This window comes from Theobroma cacao, chromosome 2 (assembly GCF_053813885.1).
Source record: "Theobroma cacao isolate CCN51 chromosome 2, ASM5381388v1, whole genome shotgun sequence".
In the NCBI taxonomy this organism is placed as follows: Eukaryota; Viridiplantae; Streptophyta; class Magnoliopsida; order Malvales; family Malvaceae; genus Theobroma; species Theobroma cacao.
The window spans coordinates 47,294,788-47,318,608 of NC_142640.1; the positions used below are offsets into that span (position 1 = coordinate 47,294,788).

General features: G+C 32.9%; 2 protein-coding genes across 5 annotated transcripts; one reads left to right on the forward strand and one right to left on the reverse strand.

Annotated features, from left to right (window-relative positions):
- Positions 1 to 1,206: 1,206 nt before the first annotated feature.
- Positions 1,207 to 4,476, reverse strand: LOC18609993 (DNAse I-like superfamily protein). 4 transcript variants are annotated; one of them, XM_088803203.1, is made up of 9 exons: positions 4,170 to 4,316; positions 3,866 to 4,041; positions 3,604 to 3,711; positions 3,171 to 3,489; positions 2,702 to 2,886; positions 2,029 to 2,137; positions 1,768 to 1,919; positions 1,624 to 1,679; positions 1,207 to 1,517 (listed from the first exon to the last, which is right to left on the reverse strand). In XM_088803203.1, exons 1-9 carry the CDS (start codon positions 4,185 to 4,187, stop codon positions 1,492 to 1,494), a joined length of 1,149 nt encoding a protein of 382 aa, XP_088659329.1. In that variant the 5' UTR covers positions 4,188 to 4,316; the 3' UTR covers positions 1,207 to 1,491. The 4 variants fall into 4 exon arrangements, with proteins under 4 accessions (XP_088659329.1, XP_088659327.1, XP_088659326.1 ...); XM_088803201.1 differs by having other exon boundaries at positions 1,207 to 1,521; XM_088803200.1 differs by lacking the exon at positions 4,170 to 4,316 and adding an exon at positions 4,326 to 4,476 and having other exon boundaries at positions 1,207 to 1,679.
- Positions 4,477 to 14,621: 10,145 nt separating this feature from the next.
- On the forward strand, positions 14,622 to 14,963 carry LOC148764342 (uncharacterized). The gene has a single exon (XM_088803585.1). It carries the CDS (start codon positions 14,622 to 14,624, stop codon positions 14,961 to 14,963), a length of 342 nt encoding a protein of 113 aa, XP_088659711.1.
- The last annotated feature ends 8,858 nt before the right edge of the window (positions 14,964 to 23,821 follow it).

The following is a 23,821-nucleotide window of genomic DNA, read 5'->3' on the forward strand; positions in this document are numbered from 1 at the left end:
ATGAGATCGGTTAAAGGCGAAGAGAGAAGCTCTTAGCTGTAAATGAAAACAGAGGGTACATTTTAATTTGTCTTTCCTCCTTGTATGCATGCTACAGCATTCTATAACTGATTATATTTCATGCCTTAACCAGCCTCGAAGAAGAAAAAGTTTTATGTGGAGAAAATAGAAGATTGTACCAGTTTGGATGCTTATGATATGCTCTTGATGCGCATGAGGATTTTGATTCCATGTAAGAGGTTAATAAACTAGCAGGTTAGTAAAGTCTGCATGCACGCAATCGGTTGTTTGTAACTGCTGACCAAAAGTTTATAGAAATACGTCAGGTGCTTTGATGCAAAGTTTGTATGCAGCTACTTCTTTTACTTTGGTATATCTGATAGCGATAAGGTTGTCATGTATGGATGTGGTAATTTTCTTCAATGCCTTCTACAAGTTCAAGAAATTGATGGAGAATAGCTTTTGTTTATTGATGAGCTAAAGAAACATGTGTATATCAGTGTCTTGTCATTCATTCTTCATTGTTTTTGTGATTCAATAAGTATCAATAATTTTGAGATTTCAGATATGATTAAACTTGCTTTTTGTCAAATGCCTCACTAGGGAAGTGTTTATCTAAATTTTTTTTATTGCAACAATTTGATGGGTCTTTTAGTTGATCCCAAATAATTTCATTGGTTTATGTTCATCAACCATTGAATGAGAAGTTAAATGTACCATGACACTGACATAATATTATTGCACCACTTGCAATTTATATAACATATCTTTTTTATTACTATAAACTATTAATTAAGTAAGAGATGGTCCAATTAACAGACATAATTAATTTGGTTGCCTTGATGCTCTCCCACTGCTCCACAAAAATCCAACGGCTCTCCAATGCCTCCATCTAAACTACTCAATTATTGTCATCTAGTTTATGCTCCTTCCCATTTTTTTTTTCCCTCTGAAAGAGGACATCTTTTTTTTTTTTTATATTATGAGCTTCATATCCGCCAATCAATTTGGTTATTAAGCTACTCTAATCATTAGGAAGTTTTCGTTAAATTAATTGATGGTTAACATAAACTGCATGGGGTTTAGCATACAACACCCATGTTGGAAGCAAAAAGGACCAAGCAGATTTTGGACTGTAGTTGATGGACCAAAACAAAACCTACATTTTTTTTTTAATTTTATAATCTAATGAAAACAAAAGAAGGATGATTTAGACTTATTCTCTGAGATATATAGAAGAAAAATAAAAATAATTGGAGAATAAGCGCAAAAAAAATCACTGTACACTCATCAGCAAATTTAAGTGCAACAGCCACAGAATTAACAAGTTCTTCTATCATATCCTTTGTAATTTCCTTTCTCACCCTATTCTCTGTAGTTTAGCATGCATCAAACAGTTATACAAGAAGATAAGGGTACGTTTAGCTTATCTTCAAATTTGGAAGCTTGATCTTCCTTTACATAGAAAATCATCAGCTGAGGAGGGTATCTCTAACTGGCTTGTAATTCTGTCAAACCTGTCTGATAAAAAAAAGCTTTGAAATTGTTTCATTGAATGCAAAACCGCAACTTCTGCAGTAAATAATGCTTTGACAGGTCTATGATCAGAGAATTTCTCTTCACCTCTGTTATATACATGTTGCTTTAACCCCTTCCCATACCAGATTATTCGATCGCACCTGAATTAAAAGAAAAAAGGGAAATCTATTAAGGCCTAAAACCTTTGAACTACTAAGAATATTATATGTCAATAAGTAGGTTAATTACCATGCCGGGGCACGTTTCTTTTCCCCTTTTTTGCTTTGATGAAAACATCCGTAGTATGCATCAGAATTCGGACGGTATTTATAAGTAGGAGCGAATGTGATAGACCCTTCATGCCAACCTTCAAATTCACCATTCATCAGCTCCATTCTTAGCTTCATTTGCAGAAACATTTTTATCCCAAAGTTCAGAATGAGAATTAAATTAGGAAAGAAGATTAATGATGTGAAATGGGTTTGCTGTGATATTTTATTGTTTGGTTACCTGATCATGTTCCAGGAGGCCGTTCCATTCTCTTGTATCCACTAAGAGTCGAATAGTTGATTCTGGTAGGGAAATTCTATAATTCAAATCTCCAAGCAGAATTACCCGACTGCAAGGGAACCAGGTATTGTTAGTTGATATCACCAAGAGATTCCTGTATTAGATTTATTTTAATCTGCTACTTGTTTATAGTCCTAAAAGTAATCGTTTAACTTCTTGATTAAGAAGACAACTTTATCATAAACAAATGGATTTGATAATAAGAGACGGTTTACCAGTAAAGTAATCATCCTTTTCAGTTGGTTTATCAAACCATTAGTGTACTTAGCCCCCACCAAATTTAAAATTACTTTAACAACTACACTAATTTAGAAATATATATACATATATACCAAATTAAGGTCACTGATAAATAATTAAGAAACAATATTATATCTTTGGCGGCCTCTAATCGAACAAAACAAATTCAAAGTTGGAGACTAGTAATCAAATAATGATGTTTAAACTTTATAATTTATTGGGTATTCGTGTCTTATTTTCATGATTTATAGTGAAAAGAAACATTCATTAAGAAGATAATTATTAGATTATTATACTCCATGAATCACTAACGAAATTGTTTTGGACTGTTTCAAAAAGATTAAAGAAAATTAAATCAAGTAATTTTACGTACTCATGGTCTAGGATTTTCCTTGGCAAATCACGTGAAGGGCCTCTAGGAAAACTTGTTCGGGAGAATATTTCGGATACATTGGAGTTTCTAAGCTTTTCATCCCCTTCTCTACCCCCAGAAGCTAGATGACTGCATACAAAGCAGAAGCTTGTTTCATGTAACCGAAATCTAACTGATACTGAACCCTGCAAACCAAGATTTTGAAAAGGGGGAATTAAGGGAAAAAAAGATATGATAAATAATCCTCTTGATTAAATCTCATGTAATTATTTCAAAACTATTTGTACCCTGATGTTGGTATAGCAGTAAAGATTTCAGTTCTGTTGCTGTTAAAATTGAAGAAATTAGTAGTACCATTGATAACACAGTAACTTTTCCTTTTGGGATAAAGAACAAATCAAAGGAAAAAGGTTGTTTGACAATAACATTTTTTCCACTTTGGGAATATGCTTTGATTGATGATGATCACCTTATTTCCTAGGCAGCCCATGATGCCACAGCCTATACAGGAGACACTGGGATGCCGGATATAAGGACGAAGATAGCTTCGAACCCAAACTGAGATTAGTATCCCAACCATTTGCTTGCTTATAATACACCGGAAGTCTTGACCTGGGATGCTGTTTTCAATTGATGACTTTCCATCTTCACTGGAATGCTGGGCTTTGTCTCGGCAGCGAATTTTCTTGTTCAGAGCTTCTCTAATCAGGGAATTCCATTTTGTGGAAATTTTGCTATTTTCTGATCCTAACACGTTCGACGCGCTAAGGGGTACAATTTCTTGAAACCTGGAAAGAAGAGAGGAAAGTGACAATGATATCATTAAAGATTTGATCAAACTGTAAAACTTCAACTCTCATTGTTTGCTTTCTGGTAGTAATAGTTTTACTGTCAGTGGTTACCCGAGAACATAGATGTCACAGGCGGTATTGCCTGTATCCAGCAAATCCTCCATATCCAAACCTTCATGTGGTGCAACCCCGCCAACATTCCAAGTAGTAACAAAAATACTTAAGAAGCAAAATGAGGAGAAAGAAGGAGAACAAAAAAAGACACGGAAGGATGAGCATAAACCTTATAATGATACAAATAAATTAATAATTTGTTAATTAATACGATAGTGGAATGAATATAAGTATAAAGAATAAGTTAGCTGTTGCTTACCTGTAGTTGTGTGTATCCTTATGATGACTGAATATGGTCTTGGGGCTCAAGGATGGCTGATCTAAGCTTGGAATTTCCAACAAGGTTTCTTTGCGGCTTGGAAAATCTGCGACAAAGTTGTTGCTCCCTAATCTCTTTCTGAGGATCTTGTTAGCTACTAATCTGGGCCACATAACCTGGAAGCACCATAGACAAGTATCAGTACGTATATCTTGAAAGGAAAAGAGAGCTATGGAATTAGTGAAAGAACATTAGTATGCATGAAGTTGTCATGAGAGAAAAAATGGGAAATTAAGCAACTGACTTCTTGGTTTCTTGGCATGGTGGAAACAAAGGGAAATGGGAGAAGGAAAGCTGGTGATATTGGCAGAGGTGAAGAGGATTGAAGGAAAGGGTTGGATAGAGAATGCCAAAACAGATAAATATGACAGAGATCATGCTGAGGAATTGAGAGAGAGACCTCAGCAAGTTGCGAGCAAAGGAGCTCTTTCTTAAAACAGTGACGTTAATGATGATGCGCCAATGTTGTCTAAATTAACTTGAAAAAAATTTCATTCCAGATCGAGAGAGAGGGCAGAAAATATGGGTGTTTTTGCAGGCTTAAACTTTTGTATTTGTTGGGTTGATTGGAGGCTACCTTGAGTTTTGTAGATTTATTTAGTGAGAAGCAAGTGGGGGAGGGTCCTTAATAAAAAACTAGTACCAGCACAGAAAATGGAGAACAGTTAAACAGATGAGCTGCAAATGCCCCAGCTACAGGGAAATCATGCTTTGGCTGACATGGCAATAGGCAATTGGCTATTGAATACTCTAGATGGGCGTCTTCTTTCACACACAATTTTCCATTTCCAAGGTTGTTGGTTTTCTTACTTCCGAGTCAATGTTTTCATATTGGAACCAGTTCTTAACTGCTGGAACAAGAGGACAATTGCATGATAACTTCGTTAATTTGCAAGTTGTTTCAATTTTTGTTTTTAACTCTTATTTTTCATGAAATATTTGTATTATAAATACATGACGTTTCAAATTATAAAAAAAAATTGAACCAATTGTGTTAAACATATATTCATATTTGACAGTCATAATCGATTTCTGAGTACGTACATCATGGACAACACATTTTTCCTCATTTTCGGTGATAAAAAAAAAGATTGATCATTATTAATATAATTTATTTATTTACCAATTAATATAAATCAGTAAAAATTAGAGATTATTGTATTTAGCATCACATGAAAATTAAATATCTTTAAATATAAATCACCCAAACAAGTATATCATAATAGTGAAAAAAAAGACAATAGTACTTCAATATTTTATTAAAATAGCAATTTGTAGAATATTTACATTTTATTTCTTCGACTTTAATATAATTAAGCTATTCAATTTTTACAAATATGAAAAATATTTTATCAATGTCTCGATAAACTAAAATTTGACCTTTTAAATTATTTAAAGAAAAAAAATCTTTGATTGAAAAAATGAAATTAAATATATCAAAATATAATAAAATGTGCTAAAAAAATCGAAAATTATGTACAATAAAAAAAAAGTAGGGATGAGAGTGTAATATGTTTCACCTCTAAGTTGGTGCAATGGATATTTTAAACAGGTAAAAGCTTACTTTATAAAACTAATTACAAATGTGGGAATTAAGGAAGCAAATTTCCTATGCAGATGGTATAAGATTGTCCATAAATTTTATCGCATACGCTCTTTTGAATTAAATTGAAATCTTAAATTTTAACCTGAAAACATGTCTTTAGGAACAAAGAGAGTCAGACTCATGATAAGGATTTCTCATAGGGTATCATAAAATCTTTATATATATATATTATAATTTATTTTTTTCTTATAAAAATGCTAGTGGTACAAGTTAGCAATAGGAAAACAAATTGATGTAATTTAAGGGATAACGGTATGATGGACCTACATTTGATACCATATCAAACATATAATTAGATAATCAATTTTTCTTGAAAAGGTTACGTCAAGAGTTCTTTTTAAAAATAGGTCTCATGTATAAAGTACTTTTAAAAATAGGCCTCCCTATAATTTTAACTGTTTTTAACCAAGAGAAATAAAATTAAAACAAATTACCCTTAATGAAACTAACCTATATGTTTGGCTCCGTACCTCAACCCGACCTATATGTTTGGGTCAAGTATGTTTACAAACTTTGCAACTATTCAATTCTTATCGACAGACCATACATCTCCCTACAAAGCATTCTCTCGAAAGCATTCCTCTCTGAGTCAACCGTCAAACATTTTTAGCAGTGATAGAAGTATTTTGGAATGGTTTTTCGCATAAAGGTAGTTCACATATTGAGCAGTGAGAAAAAGTTCACATAATGGTTCGCATAAGGGTTTGCATGAGTGGTTGACACCTTATGCATGATTGGTTTTAAACATGGCATCACTTAGAGTGTGTGTGATTGGTTTAGGGTTTTTTGGCATTACTTGACTTGTTGATAGATCATTGCATGATTGAATGTAAATCATTGCATGCTTCTTGATTGGGCATTGCATGACTGTTTGATTGGGCATTGCGTGACTGTTAATTGTATTGCATTGCGTGATCAATTTATGAAACGCATTACGTGACTGTTATCTGAAGGGCATTTTGTGACTATTATCTATAGGGCATTGCGTAACTATTATTTGTATCGAAGTGCGTGAGTGTTATAAGTATGACATTGCGTGAATTTTATCTATATGGCATTGCATGATTGTTATTGTGTTCATTCTCGTCAAGCAATACATAAGTCATGCAATTATTAAAATCTAGTCTCGCAATGCCTCTTCTCTAGTCTCACTTTTTTTAATATTCAATAACGTAATGTCAAATAAACAGGATACTCAATTCCTAATAATCAATCATGCAATACTTAAGTCGCGTAATACATAATAACTAGTCATGCAATGCCTAATATCCAGTCACATAGTACTTAATATCCAATGATGCAATGCCTAAAAATATTCATGAATTGCCTAATAACTAATTGATTTTGTTACTCCTAACTAGGTTTAAGTTGCCAAAATTATATAATTTATCCATCAACTTTTGAGTTCTATGAATATAAACAAATAAACTCAAGAATCTAAAACACATACATTGATGTTATCTTTGCTTTTTGGGATGGAGAGAGAGTTGGATGGTGATATAGATCTCGATGGCATTAGAGAGTTGGACGGCAAGATACAGAAATCAAGATTTAATTTTGAAATTTTATGTGAATGGCGAAATAGAACAAACCGAGAGCATTTAATTTAGAATAAATGATTTAAAGTGTATTATTGTCGAGTTATACTAAAAATTATTTAAAAATGATTAAAATAATAATAAAGATTATTTTTAAATTAAGTTTATGATGAAGGTAGTCTATACTTATTTAGCTTTTAAGTTTTGGCAAGGAAAAAGGAACTTCTAAAGCTCCTATATACATATTTTAGTTGGTAAATGGTTCTGCTTTTATTCCCATAAGAGATCAAATAAAAAGGTGCGGTTGTTAGAGCAATATTCTTGACTAATTCAAGCAGGTCGTGTCTTTATTTGATGGAAAGATGGGAAAATACCTTCTTGGAATCTGTAGAGCTGGTCTTCCCCCGAGCAACAAATCCTAGACACAGCCTATATTTCCATCAAGACAGCTACTTTCGTTGAAAACATGTATATATTTATCAAAATTTTCCTTTTATATTTCATTTAAAAGTAAAATGTGTTGGTTAGTAGTTCTAATTAAATAAATAAATAAATATTAGCATGTGTAACAAAATTTTCACATTCGACTCAATAGAATATATTTTATCGGTTAGGAACTTGAGATTTTTTTTTGAATAAAAGGTGTGAGATTTACTAAATAAGAAAATATTACATTTTATTATGTAATCCAAGAGATTACCTGAATGTTTGATCTAACGGGAATAAGAGGTGTTTGTGTTGATTTTCTCCAAAATTCTATTTTAATTTAAACAAGAAACATTTTATTTCTACTGGAAAAGAAATTCACCCGTAAATAAATTCGAGAATTACATGAGCTTATATCAAATTAAATAAATTATTTCAATTCAATTGGTTATATTCGAAAATTGGAGTAGTCCACTTTGGTTTAAAGATTGGCCCTTCTCATGTATAGTCTGAGCATCAGCCTAGGGACGCCGGCGGGTGCATACTCCAATTCAAGAACAAAAAGTTTAATTAAAAAATTCAGTCTAATTCTTGTCGTGTAATGGATATTATTATTTATCCCTTTTAAAAAAAAGACCAGAAGAGTATGTGACCAAGGAATAGTATCAAACCTAACCTGAAAGTTTGACATTTAAAATAAATGCAGCGTATCGTTTCCCACTATCACAAAAAAATTTCAGGACCCATTTTCAAATACTGTTGAAGACAGATAAATTTGGTGTATCCCATTGGTTTCCAATGAGTATTTTTTAATGGCATGCACCATAAATTTCTATATTAAAACTTGCAATTGGGTGTTGTTGATAGGGCAGGAATGGCAGCCACGGAAACCAAATCACCAATTGCTGGAGGCTCTCTACGATTTCATTATTCTATATGCCTTTTTCTGTTTATTGTATCTTTCCTTGTAGGTTTTAATTTAAGCAAATCAGGAGAAGATTCATGACTTTGAGTAAAATAACAAAGGTCTACCAGTGACTACAATTAACGAATTTAATAAGATTAGTTTTTGTAATTATAACTGAGGCATTGATAGTGAAGTTTTTTTTGGGTTTGATGAGTCAAACTTTGTTGGTTAATCAGAAGCAATTATGATTTAAGTTGCCTCTTTGTCGGCTTTGCCAAATAAGTCAAATTTTGAGAAAAAAAAAATAGAAGAAGAAAAGAACAGAGCAAATTAGCCAAGCTAAGCTATATGCCCTGGATGTTTTACATGAAGCGGATAGTATAGCAACTATATATAAAAGGGAGGATTCAGTTTATTTTAGTAAAGAAAATGAAATAATTTATAAGCCTTTTTATGTGCGTTTCTCGTTTTTAAAAAAATCAGAGATTAGTATTTATTTATAAACATTAAAATAAGGTTAAAGTTGTAACACCAAATATTATCCTACAGTTTTTGTTGATGGAAACTCTTGCTTTCGCCAACTCAGCTGCAAAAAACTTTGTTTGAAAGTGAGACCCAAAGTTCGGCATTTGAGACCTTTAATGTGGTTTGAAATATGCTTCATCTGTTAAAGAACAATGAAATAATCATTGGCTCAAAAAATTGCATTGTTAGACTCATTTTCAATAATGAGAGAACGAGAACTGACTCAAAAGAAAGAAGTAAAAAATAAGAGGCCTTCCTTAATTATAAACAAAAAGATGTTTTCATATGCATCTCCTAACACAGTTAAGAGTTTTGAGATTTTCATATAAAGATTTCATATTCGAATATTAGGGAAGGGAATGTGAGGTTTATGGGATATAATAATATAAACAAATGATCAGTCTTTATAATGTAAGGGGTGTAACTACACAGAGTCGAGTTGATTCGTTGTTAATTCTTAGTCCAAACTCAACCGGTTCGATTAAGAAAAAAATTGAGACTTGAGCTCGGTCAAGCTTTATTATTTTGTACTTGAACTCAACCTGAGACATAATCGAGTTACGAACATGACTCCATTAGGTTTGATTAACATTAATTCAAATAAGAAGCTGGAAACTCAATTGGGACGGGAGTTCAAGCTTCAATCCAAAAATAGAATAAAACTTGAAAATAGGCATGCAAATATTATATTTTATTTATACAAAATTATTTAAAAAAATCGATTACGTTTGCAAGTCACTTAAGCCGAGTATTAAGAAATTCGAATTTCACTCAACTCGTTACTTGTGTAGCTTTGAAAGCCTTAGGTCGGCTTGATAATAAACGTGCAAGTCGAGCTCGAGTAGTTCATTGGTAACTTTGCTCTTTGTTAACCTTTAAACCCAATGAGCTTCCTTCCATGTAGATATCTAAATAAAATAAATTTCAAATATAATCAAATTATTAAACTCTTATGGATATGAGTGGCATACACAACTGATAAAAATTTATCCAACATTAATTTTAAAAAATCCACAAAAAGCAGGATTCGAATTTATGCTCAATTATTAAAATCTAAAGGTCTCCGTACAACTCACCATGCCATTGAAATAAAAAGAAGTGCACAACTTGAAGCTAAGCAAATTCCCTACCTAACCATTTCTAGTGGGATATTAGTAGCCTCTTGGTTTTAAAACCAAAGAAGTAAATACAGAATCTGACTGATGAAGTCGACAAGATTATTCAAAGACAAATTAGCACTATCGTTATTGCACATCATGTTTTGGCTTATTGCACATCATGTTTTAGCTTTACAGAATACAGACACTGACTCTTAAATCTTAGGAAAGCTTATTTTATTAGTATTATTGGTCCAAAATCCCTATCCAATGGAACAGTAAATTTAATAATTAATGCATTGTGTGGTTGTGAGAGTTCGTTAGTGTGGTAATTAAGCACGCCCACCCAAAGAAAGGCCAAAAAAAAATTATTAAAGAAGGGAGAAATATATAATAAGAATGAAGGACCAAGTAGTTCCATTAAATAGGAAGCTAGTATATTTTTTAAACGAATTAAAATGAAAAAAATTATCAACTAGAATTTTTTTTAAGGAAAATGAAATTTTAAATTTCTTAATAATTAATAAGAAAGTTATCTTCTATTAAGTCTCCATTTGTTGTGATTTTATATTCAAATTGAGTCTCTCTATTTATTATCAATTAACATGTAAAAAACTTAGGTTTTTCATGTTGCTAAAAGAAAACAAATAAGCAAGGAAAGTAAAAAAAAAAAAAAAAAAGGAGCAGATTAGACAAGACAAATAAAGGATAAAGATGAGTTCTAAACATGTTTTATTTATCAAAAGCTAGCCTATATATAGGTTGTACATGAAACAAGAAAACAATATAATGGGCATAAAATCAGCTAACAGTTTGTAATTTCTTTCTAAAATAATGGTAAAAATATCTCCCTCCTGTTGACTAGAAGTTCCTAAGCGACTGAGTAAAAAGACTAACCAACAATCCCTCCCTTAAACTTATGTTTCTAACACAGTTTACAAGGCTTCAAATTCTTTTAACAAATAGACACCAAGCATGTCTTTGAACTTGAGAAAATTCTCCTTCTTCAAGGCTTTGGTGAAAATATCTACTGCTTGGTTTTCACTATCTGATTAAACTACCTCAAGCCCAAGGAAGTAATGCAATCTTCCTAAATCAGTCATGTCAAACTCCTTCATCATAGATTCTTTAAACTTGTCAAACATAATCTCATTGCTTCTAATAAAAATTAAGTCATCCACATATAAACAAACAATGAGAATATTACCCTTATCATACCTGATGTAGAGAGTATGCTCATATGGGAATTTATGAAAGCCTTCTTTTACAAAATAGGCATCTATGTGGTTGTACCAAGCTCTACGTGCTTGTTTAGTCCATATAATGCCTTCTTCAGTCTATACACCTTGTGTTCTTCACCAGTTCTGATATGGCCAGGAGGTTGATCAACGTATACTTCTTCTTGTAGCTTTCCATGTAAAAATGATGATTTTATATCAAGCTGATATATCAGCCATTGGTTTTGAGCTGCGAATCCCAAAATCATTCTGATTGTATCATGCCTCGTAACAGGTGCAAATACTTCCTCATAGTCAACACCATACTCCTGTTTATACCTTTCTGCTACAAGTTTGGCTTTATGTTTGTCTATCTCTCCATTTTCTTTCAGCTTTGTCTTGAACACCCATTTCACTCCTATACTTTTCTGACCTTTTGGCAATGTTGTCAACTCCTAAGTATTATTCCTTTTAATAGCTGATATCTCCTTATTCATTGCCTTCTGCCATTTTGGTTCCTTGACAGCTTCCTCGAAGGTAATTGATCATATTTCGTAAATAAGCAAAAATGAGTCAAAGTTTCATCTATTTAACTAACTCCAGTTACCTCATAATCCTCTATCCAAGCATGCCTCCTTATTTGCCTTTGAACTCTCTAGTTAAGGGTACTTGTGCTTTGACTGCCATGTTCAACCTCCTTAGCTTGCTTTATATCATGTTGTTTTCCTTCACCATTGGTCTGCTCTTCATCATTGAGACTTATAGTTATATGTTGCTTTGCTCCACCTTCATCCCACTGTAAAAAATCTATTTCATCAAAGACCACATCCTTATTGACTACAATCTTCTTTATAGTGGGATTATACAATTTATAAGCTTTTGTACAGTCTGTTATGCCAAGAAACACACATTTCTTTCCTTTGTCATCCAATTTTTTCCTTTTTTCATCTGGTACATGTGCATAGCCCATGTAGCCAAAAATTTGGAAATGCGTTACATCAGGTTTTCTTCCGCTTCATGCTTCTTCAGGCGTCATGTTTTGCACAGCCAATGTTGGACTTCTATTTAGAATGTGCACATTCCAAGTTGCTGCTTCAGGCCAAAATTTCTTTGGCACCCTGCTCTTTACCATCATGCTTCTCACCATGTTCATGATTGTTCGGTTTTTCCTCTCACTCACTCAATTTTGTTATGGAATGCAAGCTGTTGTTTTCTGTCTCTTTATGCCATGTAACTCACAAAATTTTGAAAAATCTTGTGAGTCATATTCTCAACCCCTATCTGTGCGTAGCACCTGAATTGTCCTTCTTGCTTCATTTTTTGCAATTGCTTTAAACTTCTTGAAAGTTTCAAATACTTCTGATTTTTCAATAAGAAAGTACACCCAAGTTTTTTTTACTATGATCATCTATAAAGGTTGCAAAGTACCTTTTTCCACCATTTGAAGTAAGAGTGATAGGTCCGGATATATTTGAGTGGACAATCTCTAATATTTCTCTTGTTCTCTGTGTCCCTTTTGAAAAGGATTCCCTGTGTTGCTTCCCAATGACATAATCTTCACAGATACTGGAAGGAATTTGAAAAGTTGAAAGACTAGTCACCATGTTCTTCTGTTGTAAAATTTTCAATCCTCCAAATTCAAGTGGCCATATCTAAAATGCCACAACCAAGCTGTATCCCTTAATTGAGCTGTAAAATATGATTGCTCAATATAATTAAGATTAAGTGGAAACATTCTATTGACAATCATATTTACTTGTGCTATCAGTCCAAGCTTGTCATTTTGAGTTTTGCCCGTACCATCCTTGATAATCACTTCATAGCCTTTCTTCTGTAGTTGTCCAATGCTCAGTAAGTTGGTCTTTAAGTTTGGTACAAAGAGTAAATTGAAGATTGTTTGAATTGCATTCCTTTTTGTTATGATTTTGACCTAACCTTTCCCCATGATTGAGACTTTTGTGTTATCTTCAAATTTCACGTTGTCTTTGAAAGTTTCATCCAAGCTTGAGAAAACTTCTTTGTTACCACTCATATGGTTACTACACCCTGTGTATAAATACTACAAGCCCTTGGTAGTTTCCTCCTTTGTTTGACATACCATCAACAAAGATATCTCCTCTTCCTATTCTGCAAAATTAGATGATTTTCCCTGGCTTTTTGATATATTTGTTCTGCATTCTGATTTGTAGTGGCCAAATTTATGACACTTGTAGCACTTAACATGCGCCTTGCTTCCTGCTCTTCCTTTGTGATTGGTTTGAACAGATCTTCCTTGACCTCTTTCCCTTCTTTGACCATTATTATCTGTTTGCACATTTTTGTATCACCTTTTTTTTGTTCTTGTCATGCTTGCTTACTTGAGTAGAGACTTGAAAATCTTGCTCCACTTGGTCTGGATGGATCAACTTTTGCTCATGAACCAACAACGAGCTTTGTAACTCATCTAGGGATAATTCGTCAATATCATGTGACTTTTCTATGGAACAGACAATAAAGTTATACTTCGGTGTTAGTGATCTCAAAATCTTCTCTACAATGATCACATCTTTTTGTTGAAACATGGCTTCATCTTGCTACCAAGCTGATTTAAAGGTTGAAAGTTGCAGAAAAATTCATAGCTGTAGATAGAAGAGTAGCTTATGTCGGTTTAAGTTTTTTTTGTTCTAGTCATTTTAATCTTTATATGTTTGACCAGTTACCTTTTACTTTGTTTACCAGTAATTTTTTTGAATACTGTGTCGTTTTACTTGTTATAGCCATTAGGCTGTGTGAGCTGTTTTGGGAATCAAAGCATAGATTTGTGTGCTGTATATTCTCTCTGCAGTTTTGTATAGCCAGGTGTTCATACCTGGTATGCTGAGTCCTTATTTTTTCTCTCATGTAACCACCTATAAATACCATTCTTGTTTTCAATGAAAAGTGAGCTGCAACTGTGCATTGGTTTTCTGTGCTTAACAAATTTCTCTCCAAATTAGCTATTTCCCCCATTCTTGTGTTCATCAGATTTTCAGAATTTTTTATTTTTCAACATGGTATCAAAGCTCCAAGGATCTTAAGGGGCCATTTTCCTTTCTTTTCCCACTCCTATTTTACCTTTAATATGTTTTTTAAGGTATTGATTCATGGCTACCTCGAGGTTCAGCACTACTGCTTCTCCAGTCTTTAATGAAGAAAACTATATTTTCTGGTCAATGAAGATGCAGTCTTACCTCAAAGCTTTCTCTCTCTGGGAAATGGTGGAGATCGGAGCAGAAGCTATTCAAAGACATGCCAACCCAACTCTAGCATAGATTAGGCAGTTTGAAGAAGATAAGGCAAAAAGGTATAAGGTTCTCTCCTGTTTACAATCTGTAGTTTCAGATGAGATTTTCTCTAGGATAATGCATCTTGATAACCCAAAGGAAGTATGGGATCATTTAAGAGAGAAATTTTATGGTAGTGATCGAACTAGAAAAATCCAAGCTTTGAATCTGTCTACGCAGTTTGAAATGCAGCAAATGGAGGATAATGAAACTATTAGAGAATTTTCTAGGAAGATGATGGGGATAGTGAATCAGTTTAGGCTGCTAGGGAAGGAGATGGATGAAGAAATGTTAGTAAGTAAGATGCTGGTAGCATTACCAGATAAGTATGAGTCTAAAATCTCATCATTAGAGGACTCTCGAGACATTAGTCTGATGACCTTAAAGGAAATGGTGAGTGCACTGGAAGGCTTAGAGTAGAGGAGAGCCTTCAGGCAGAAGGGTCTTGTTGAGAATGCCCTGGTAATGAGATAAAAAAATGTGAAACCTGAAAGTGGCAATTCTAGGAAGAATGAAACTGAAAGAAAGGATAAAAGAAAGAAGTTAGGTGAGAGAAAACAAGGAGAAACTAAGAAGTCATTTCCACCATGTTTTCATTGCAAAAAAACAAATCATACAGAGAAGTTTTACTAGTTTCAACCAAACGTTAAATACAGGAGGTGTCACCAGCAGGGTCATATGGAGAAAGTGTGTAAAAGTAAAGGTAATAAGACTGAAAAGAAAGCTGCTATGGTTGAAGAGCCTCAAGCTGATGAAGAAGTTCTGTTCATGGTTAAGAAAGTTGATATTAAAGAAAAGAATGACACTTGGTTATTGGATAGTGGTTGTTCAAACCATATAATCGGTTGCAAAGAAAACTTCATTAGTATAAATGAGAGTTCTAGAAATAGAATGGAAATTGGAAATGGTGAGATGTTTCTAATCTTTGGAATTGGTACAGTGGGTGTGCAGACTCCTAATGGAACAAAATCAGTGGCAAATGTTTACTTTGCTCCTGATGTAAGCCAAAATTTACTTAGTGTTGGTCAACTGGTGCATGAAAGCTTTGAGTTAAATTTTAAAGACAAGCTTGGCACAATAAAGAACTCATCTGGTGCAGAACTTTTTACAATGGAAATGAAGAACAAATGTTTTCCTTTAAATTGGATGAATATCAAGCATACTACTTACAGCTGTATTTTGAATGATACTGAGATGTGGCATAGGAGATTTGGCCATGTGAACTATGGTTCACTCAAGTTGATGGCAGCTGACAACCTAGTAGAAGGGTTACCTTCAATAACAAATGTTAAAAAGATTTGTGATGTGTGTATGTATGGGAAGCAGAGAAGGGTGTCCTTTCCAAAAACCAGTACCTAAAGGGCAACACAAAGACTGCAGCTGATACATATTGATCTTGGAGGACCTATAAAGATTCCATCACTAAATGGCAATAAGTATTACATATTTTTCATTGATGATTATTCAAGATTTTGTTGGGTATATTTCTTGAAAATGAAATATGATGCCTTGAGAGTATTTACTAAGTTCAAAGTCTTAGTTGAGAATCAAACAAGTCTGACTGTGAAGAAGATAAGAAGTGATAATGGAGCTGAGTATACTGCCGATGAATTTGAAGACTATTTGAGCAAGGTTGGTATCATTCATCAATTAACAGTTCCTTACAGTTCACAACAGAATGGAGTGGCGAAAAGAAAGAACAAAACCTTGATGGAGATGGCTAGGTGCCTGCTATTGGAGAAAAAGTTGCCTAAGTCTTTGTGGACTGAAGTAGTCAATACTGCTAATTATCTGTTTAATATGTCAGTTACTAGAGCCTTGAAAGGCAAAACTCCATATCAAGCCTGGTATGAAGTAAAACCCTTAGTCAAACATCTAAAAGTATTTGGATGTATATGCTTTGCTAAGGTCCCAGATGTAAAAAGAACAAAGCTGGATAGTAAGTCACTGTTAGCCATCAATCTTGGGTACAATGAAACTTTAAAAGGATACAGACTGCTGGATGTCAAAAGCATGAAGTTATTCATTAACAGAGATGTAGTGTTTGATGAAAGCAAGTTGTGGGACTGGGAAGCCAAGCAAGTTGCAGGGTCAGATAACTATGTTTCAGTAGAAAATCAGTTGACAGAAGAGGATTTTGAGTTGAGTTCAGATGATGTGGATGAGATACCAGTAAAAGGAACAAGAAGTCTATCAGATGTTTATGCTATATGTCATGTAGCAATCTTAGAACTTAGTTCATATGCTGAAGCTGCTTCTAATGAGCATTGGAAACAGGCCATGAAAGCTGAAATGAAGATGATATGGAAGAACAAAACTTGGATATTGGTTGATAAACCAGCTGACCAACACATTGTTGGAGTTAAGTGGATATGTAAAACGAAACTAAATATTGATGGATCAATTAACAAGTTTAAAGCCAAGTTGGTGGTAAAGGGTTACTCTCAGATATATGGCATAGATTATTGGGAGACCTTTGCTTCAGTTGCAAGACTGGACACTATAAGATTAATCACTGCTTTAGCTGCTCGAGAAGGGTGGAAAATAATTCATCTTGATGTGAAGTCTGCTTTTTTGAACGGTTATCTTACTGAAGACATTTACATTTAGCAACCTGAAAGATTTATCAAACCTGGAATTGAGGGGAAGGTCTGCAAGCTTGTGAAGGCTCTATATGGACTAAAATAGGCCCTAAGAGCCTAGTATGATCGTATGGACTTTTTTTTACTTGCAAAAGGTTTTCAAAGAAGTGAAAATGAGCCTACCTTATATATCTTCAAGTCAGACAAATCAGTGAGTGCGATAATTTTCCTGTATGTGGATGATCTTTTGATAACTGGAGTAGATGATAATGTCTTGGCAGATTGCAAAGCTAAACTGATGAGAGAGTTTGAAATGTCTGATCTGGGGGAGATGCATTATTTTTTGGGACTGCAGTTTATACAAAGTGCAGAATCCATTTGTATTCATTAGAGTAAATATGTTGCTGAATTATTAAAGAGGTTTTAGATGGAAAACTACAAGGCAGTTGAGACTCCTCTTACTTCCAACCACAAGCTGAGTAAGGATGATGGAGCTGTTGAGGCTGGATGTTCAAATTACAGAAATATCATAGGAAGTCTATTGTATTTAACTGCATCAAGACCAGACTTGATGTATCCTGCAAGTCTGTTATCCAGGTTTATGCAAAAACCTTCCCAAAATCACTATTTAGCAGCAAAGAGGGTTCTGAGGTATATCAAAGGGACAACTGATTATGGCTTGAAGTTTGATAAGAATAAGAGCAATGAACTGATTGGTTATTGTGACAGTGACTAGGCAGGTAGTCCAGATAACTCTAAAAGCACAAGAGGTTACTGTTTTTGATTTGGGAGTGCTATTTTCTCCTAGAACTCTCAAAAACAGGAGGTGGTTGCACAATCCTCAGCTGAAGTAGAGTATATCTCAGCTGCCACAGCTGCAAATCATGTTATCTGGATTAGAAAAGTACTAGGAGATTTGGTGTTCAAACAGAAGTTAGGAACAACTTTGATGATTGATAATCAATCAGCAATATCCATTGCTAAAAATCCAGTGCATCATGGCAGGACAAAGCACATAAATGTTAAGTTTCATTTTATCAGAGAAGTTGTTAAGGAAGAAGAAAGCTCAGTTTTGTATTGTGGCACATCTGAACAGCTAGCTGATATATTTACCAAAAGTTTGAATAAGGAGAAATTTACTTATCTAAGAGATCTGTTGGGGGTTAGCAAGTTGAATACCAAGGAGGTGTGTTGAAACATGGCTTCATCTTGCTGCCAAGCTGATTCAAAGGCTGAAGGTTGCAGAAAAATTCATAACTGCAGATAGAAGAGTAGCTTATGTCGGTTTAAGTTTTTTTGTTCTAGTCATTTTTATTTTTATATGTTTGACTAGTTACCTTTTACTTTGTTTACCAGTAATATTTTTTAAATACTATGTCATTTTACTTGTTACAACCATTAGGCTGTGTAAGCTGTTTTGGGAATCAAAGCATAGATCTGTGTGCTATATATTCTCTCTGCGGTTTTGTATAGCCAGGTGTTCATACCTGGTATGCTGAGTCGTTATTTTCTCTCTCATGTAACCACCTATAAATACCATTCTTGTTTTCAATGAAAAGTGTGCTGCAGCTATGTGGTTTTCTGTGCTCAACAAATTTCTCTCCAAATTAGCTATTTCCCTTGTTCTTGTGTTCATCAGATTTCCAGAATTTTTTGTTTTTCAACACTTCTGACGTATCACCATGCATCCTCATCTTTTTAACAATAGCCATTACTCTAGAGAAGTATTTGTAATTGTCTCATTTGGCTTCATCCTCAAGGTTTCAAACTCAGATTGAAGTGCCTGAAGTTGCTGCCTTTTGGTCTTGGCAGAACCTTGGTACTTCTTCTTCATTGAGTCTCATATGTGCTTGGAGGTGTCTTTGCAAAGTATTGTCTCCAAGATTGAACAATCTATGAACTGAAACAAATAATTTTTTGCCTTTAGATCTTTCAATTTCAACGCCTCTATTTTTGCCTTCTGTGCTTTTGCTGCTCTTGCTGCCAATCGTAGTAGACCTTTTGAAACTAGTTGCCAGTATTCTTTTGATCTCATAAAGTTCTCCATCAACGTACTCCAGTAGTCATAATGATCATCAAAACGTGGAATAGAGGATTGGACAAAATTCTCATGAGCTATAAGAAAGTGTGTAGAATTTTAGCTGCTGCAAGGAATCTTTTCTGTAGCACTTTAAAACCTTGCTTTAATACCAAATCAAAGAAAACAAATAATCAAGAAAAGCAAAAAAATAGGGAGCAGATTAGACAAGACAAATAAAGGATAAGGATGAGTTCTAAACATGTTTTATTTATCAAAAGCTAGCCTATATATAGGCTGTACATGAAACAAGAAAACAATAAAATAGGCATAAAATCAGTTAACAGTCTGTAACTTCTACCTAAAATAATGGTAAAAGTATTTCCCTCCTGTTGACTAGGAGTTCCTAAACGACTGAGTAAAAAGACTAACCAACAGTTGCATGTTATACTTCTTGTTTGTTTGTTGCTCCTGATTTGTTTTCCACGTGTTAGGCTTATTTGTTTTAATTGTTTATCTTATACTATATTTAAGAAATATTAAGTGGTGTTACTATGTAGATCAAATCTTGTATTTATTCTCAATTAATTTTAAGCCCGATGTTTATTAAGTTTAATTCGAAAATATAAATGCACACAAATTTAATGTGCATTTTTCAGAATTAAAAAAAGAAGAAGAAGAAGTAGAAAAGATTGAAACATTAGGTTGTTGAGCTAGCTCGAGCGGCTTCACTGTATTTGGACGTTGAGATGCGGTGGCTAGCCACATTGCCCACCTCCTGCTCCTGGTGCTTGTAAAAGACAAAATAAACAAAGGAAAGTTCTGTAGACAAACAGTGTGAAAGTTTATTTAGCTGTATCTTGATGTGGTCCTTCCCTTAATTAACTGTATCTTGATGTTTTGGAACATCAATCCCTAGTGCATGCATCTTTATGCTCGTTAGTTCGGAGAAAGGGAAAGCCTTCGGGGATCAAAGATTTGGTGATATAATAACCCTAAGTTGGAGATACAAAGTAAAATATATATCTAGTATTGGGATCACTTTATTTTTACTATTGGACGGATCACTTTGCAGACTCTTTACTATTTTTCTTAAATAAAATTGTAGTGAAAATGTACGGGAATTAATTAATTTGAGATTAATTAGCATAATATTTAAAGTAATTTTTTGAATTATTTGAAAAAAATTAAATAAATTTTTATTCTTTTATTGTATTTAATCAAATTTTTTATTTTTATTTTAAGTTAAATAAGTTTTTATCATGATTAATGATTGATTAATTGTTGTTAGTCAAAATGTCACTTGTAATTTTATGTTACGTATTGTTGTCGTGACATGCTAATATATCATAATGGATGATGATAATGATATTATTAATTTTCACCTTCCACGTCAGTATTATGCGCAAATAAAATAATAAGTGACATTTTTTTTGAAAAGTAATAAGATAAGTGGTATTTTAACTTATGATAATTAGTCAACCAATAGTTATAATTAATGGCTTAGTTGATCCAAAATAAAAATATAGAGACTTGATTAAATACAATAGAGAAATAAGTGTTGATTTGAATTTTTTTAAAATAGTTTAAGAGCTTTTTCAAATATTATGTCAAATTAATTCAATTTATGCGAATCTATATTCGTTACTCTTAAGTCAAAACTTCCTTGGTCTTGACTATATATGCTTTTGTCTGACATTTTTTAAAAAGGTAAAATACACTGATTCTCTTAACTTTTGACCATAATTATATGCAAGTTCATTAATTTTCAAAATAAATACTTCGTTCTAAAAGAATATTTTCGCTGGACACATAAGTCTTGCCATTAATCAACCATCAATGTTTCCGTTAGTTTGATGATGTGGTAATATTTTTAAGACAATTTTACCTTTCATTAATTTTAAAAATTACTACTTTATAAATTATATTTTTAAAATTTTTTTTGTTTAAAAAGCTCTCAACTAGCCATCTCGCGGCCTACGGTGCTCCCTTGAGGAGCTCGAGATCTGGAATGCATAGCTAGATCTCGTGCTCTCCTAGAGAGATTTACTCAATGTAAGAGAGCATCGTCGACTAGTCTGAGAGAAAGAAAAAGAGTGAGAAAAGAAGAAAGGCATTTTAAATATTTTACGTTTAGGCATTAACATCATTTATATGTTTGAGATGAAGTGCTTATTTCTAAAATTAATAGATCCGTCTATAACTATGGTCAAAAATTAAGAAATTCAGTGTATTTTATCCTGTTTTAAACTTTAATTTTTGTTTAAGAAGATTTCAATCTCCAACGTTTACAAATATGCTGTAGTGTCTTTGGGCCAACTTAGCAAATAAATATATAAATACAGAAAATGCCGTTATATATATATATATTTTGAAAGATATATATGTTCTTTATATGCTCATATTATGTTTAGTTCACTATTAATTTATGTTTCTTTTCCAAGTCCCTTCTCTTAATTTATCGAAACACGTTGGTTTTGGCTCCTAAAAGCATGAAAATGCGATGCAAAGGCAACAATAAATTTGGGTTTTAAATATATATATATATATATATATCAGTCCAACAGCAAATCTAGTTTCTATGAAAGAAGGAAACAGAAAATATTGGATGGTGGGCGGCAAAGAATGAACATAAAAATGTAATAATTAGTATAAAAGATAGACTAATTTTGCACGTAACCCACATCGATGTTGGATATCTAAGAACAAAAGTGCGTTAGGAGGAGAGAAAGTTGATAGGTTCGGTAAAGAAGATAATATAATCCATGCTTTTCCCAACCGAGACTTAAAAAATTGCCGCAAATTAAACATCATTGGTCTAATCATCCTTTTTAATTAGGGTTTAAGAAGTGCAAATGACGTAATTAGCTGTGAGCTAATTAGCCTTTAATTATGATTTAGGGTTTCCGAAAAGCATAAACTATAGTGAACTTTGTATAGATCCCATGGGCGCATACCAACGGGACCACTATTTCACTTTTCAGCCTTCATATTTAATTTCAAGGTTTGTTACGTTTGCACTCCAATAATTTATAGTCTTTTGATTTGTTTCTTTTGTCTGATTAAACCCTGTCTTTGCTGCCGGGGCTAAACATTGGTTAATCTTTTAAAAATAAATAATGTTTATATTTTGGCGATTAAGTGATTAATTTTTATTGGCAAAAAAAAAGCAATTCCTTTTTTTTAATAAAATGGATATATATGCAGGTCTAGATATACTACAATAACTTTTAATCTAAGATCATCTAAGATATTATGTTCCTAGATGAATTAATAGGGATAAAGACATAATGCAAGTGGTTGATTATTTATATACTATTCATCCCATTGTATAAGAAAACAGGGAATAAGAATTAAACAGAATTTTTACGTCAAGTTCGTCATAAGTTTTTTCTGTATAATTATATCATGACTTAAAATTATTGATTATACAATTGAAGTTAAAATTAAAAGATCCAAGTGAGTTAAGCGCGCAGTATGATTTAGTTTTCGAAAAAAAAAAAAACACATAGTATGATTTTGTTGCAGAATGTAATAAAATTCATACGAAAAGTACAACTTGAAACTTTTATTTTTTCGAAATATAGCCACTGAAACGATATGGCATTGTTAGTCTATAACTGTAACTAACAGAAACTCTCATTGACATAAATTAAAGACAGGCTTGGAAAAAGCAACTATACAATTAACAAATACAACATAAAACTTAACCATCTCTTTTTTTTTTTTTTAAAGATTATTCCATTATATTAAAATGTGAATCTTCCACTTTTTAAAATAAAAAAAATGAGAATCTTGCACCCTATTTATAAGACATAATTAAACTCAACGGGGTTTCAATTGATTATATGACATTCAATTTAAACTCAATTTCAAAAAATACAAAGGTCTAGGATCAATATAATAATACCTAATTCATTGATATGAAGAGATAATATAAGGATACAATTAATTAAACCCATAACAATCACAATTTTATTTGGGATTTATAGAATGAAATAAAAGTATCTTTTGTTGTATAGGTTAAGACTTAGTAGACCTCTGCATATGTCTGTATACACATATGCACTCCCTCTTTTAGGGATTTAATGTTCTAAGTACTTTCAAATTGAAGTTCAACCCAAAACATACTTTTTTGTGACGCGATGTGGTGTTTTTTGTCGTATATTTTCCATTCCAATATATTCCCTCATTTGTAGTCCCTCTTCTTTGATAATATTTAGTTCATAAGGAACATTATGTCTATTATTTACTCCCTCGTATGTGCCAAAAATAAATGTTCATTTTGCCCAATTTAGGGCTAATACAACAGCACATTTTTATCTACAATTAAGTTTTTTAGTTAGCATGTGATTGTTTTTGCTTCAATTGAAAACTAATTTGTGATTAGTGAATAATGAAAAAGAAAATAACCAATATGGAATTTGAAAAGTATAAACGAAATCTATATAGAACCTATATAGCAGCAAGGGTTTATATATATATATATATGTATAATTCAAGACATTAATTAATCCATTAATTAAAAACCTTGAAGTGTTCAAAAATAAAGGTTGAAATTAAGTACATGGGGTGGTTATGAATTGGTGGATAATCCTAAATGCATGGGAGGAAAACTATGTTTACGTTCGTCTTATTGCATTCGTACGCACCTTCGTTCCTTTTCTAGTTTCCTTAAA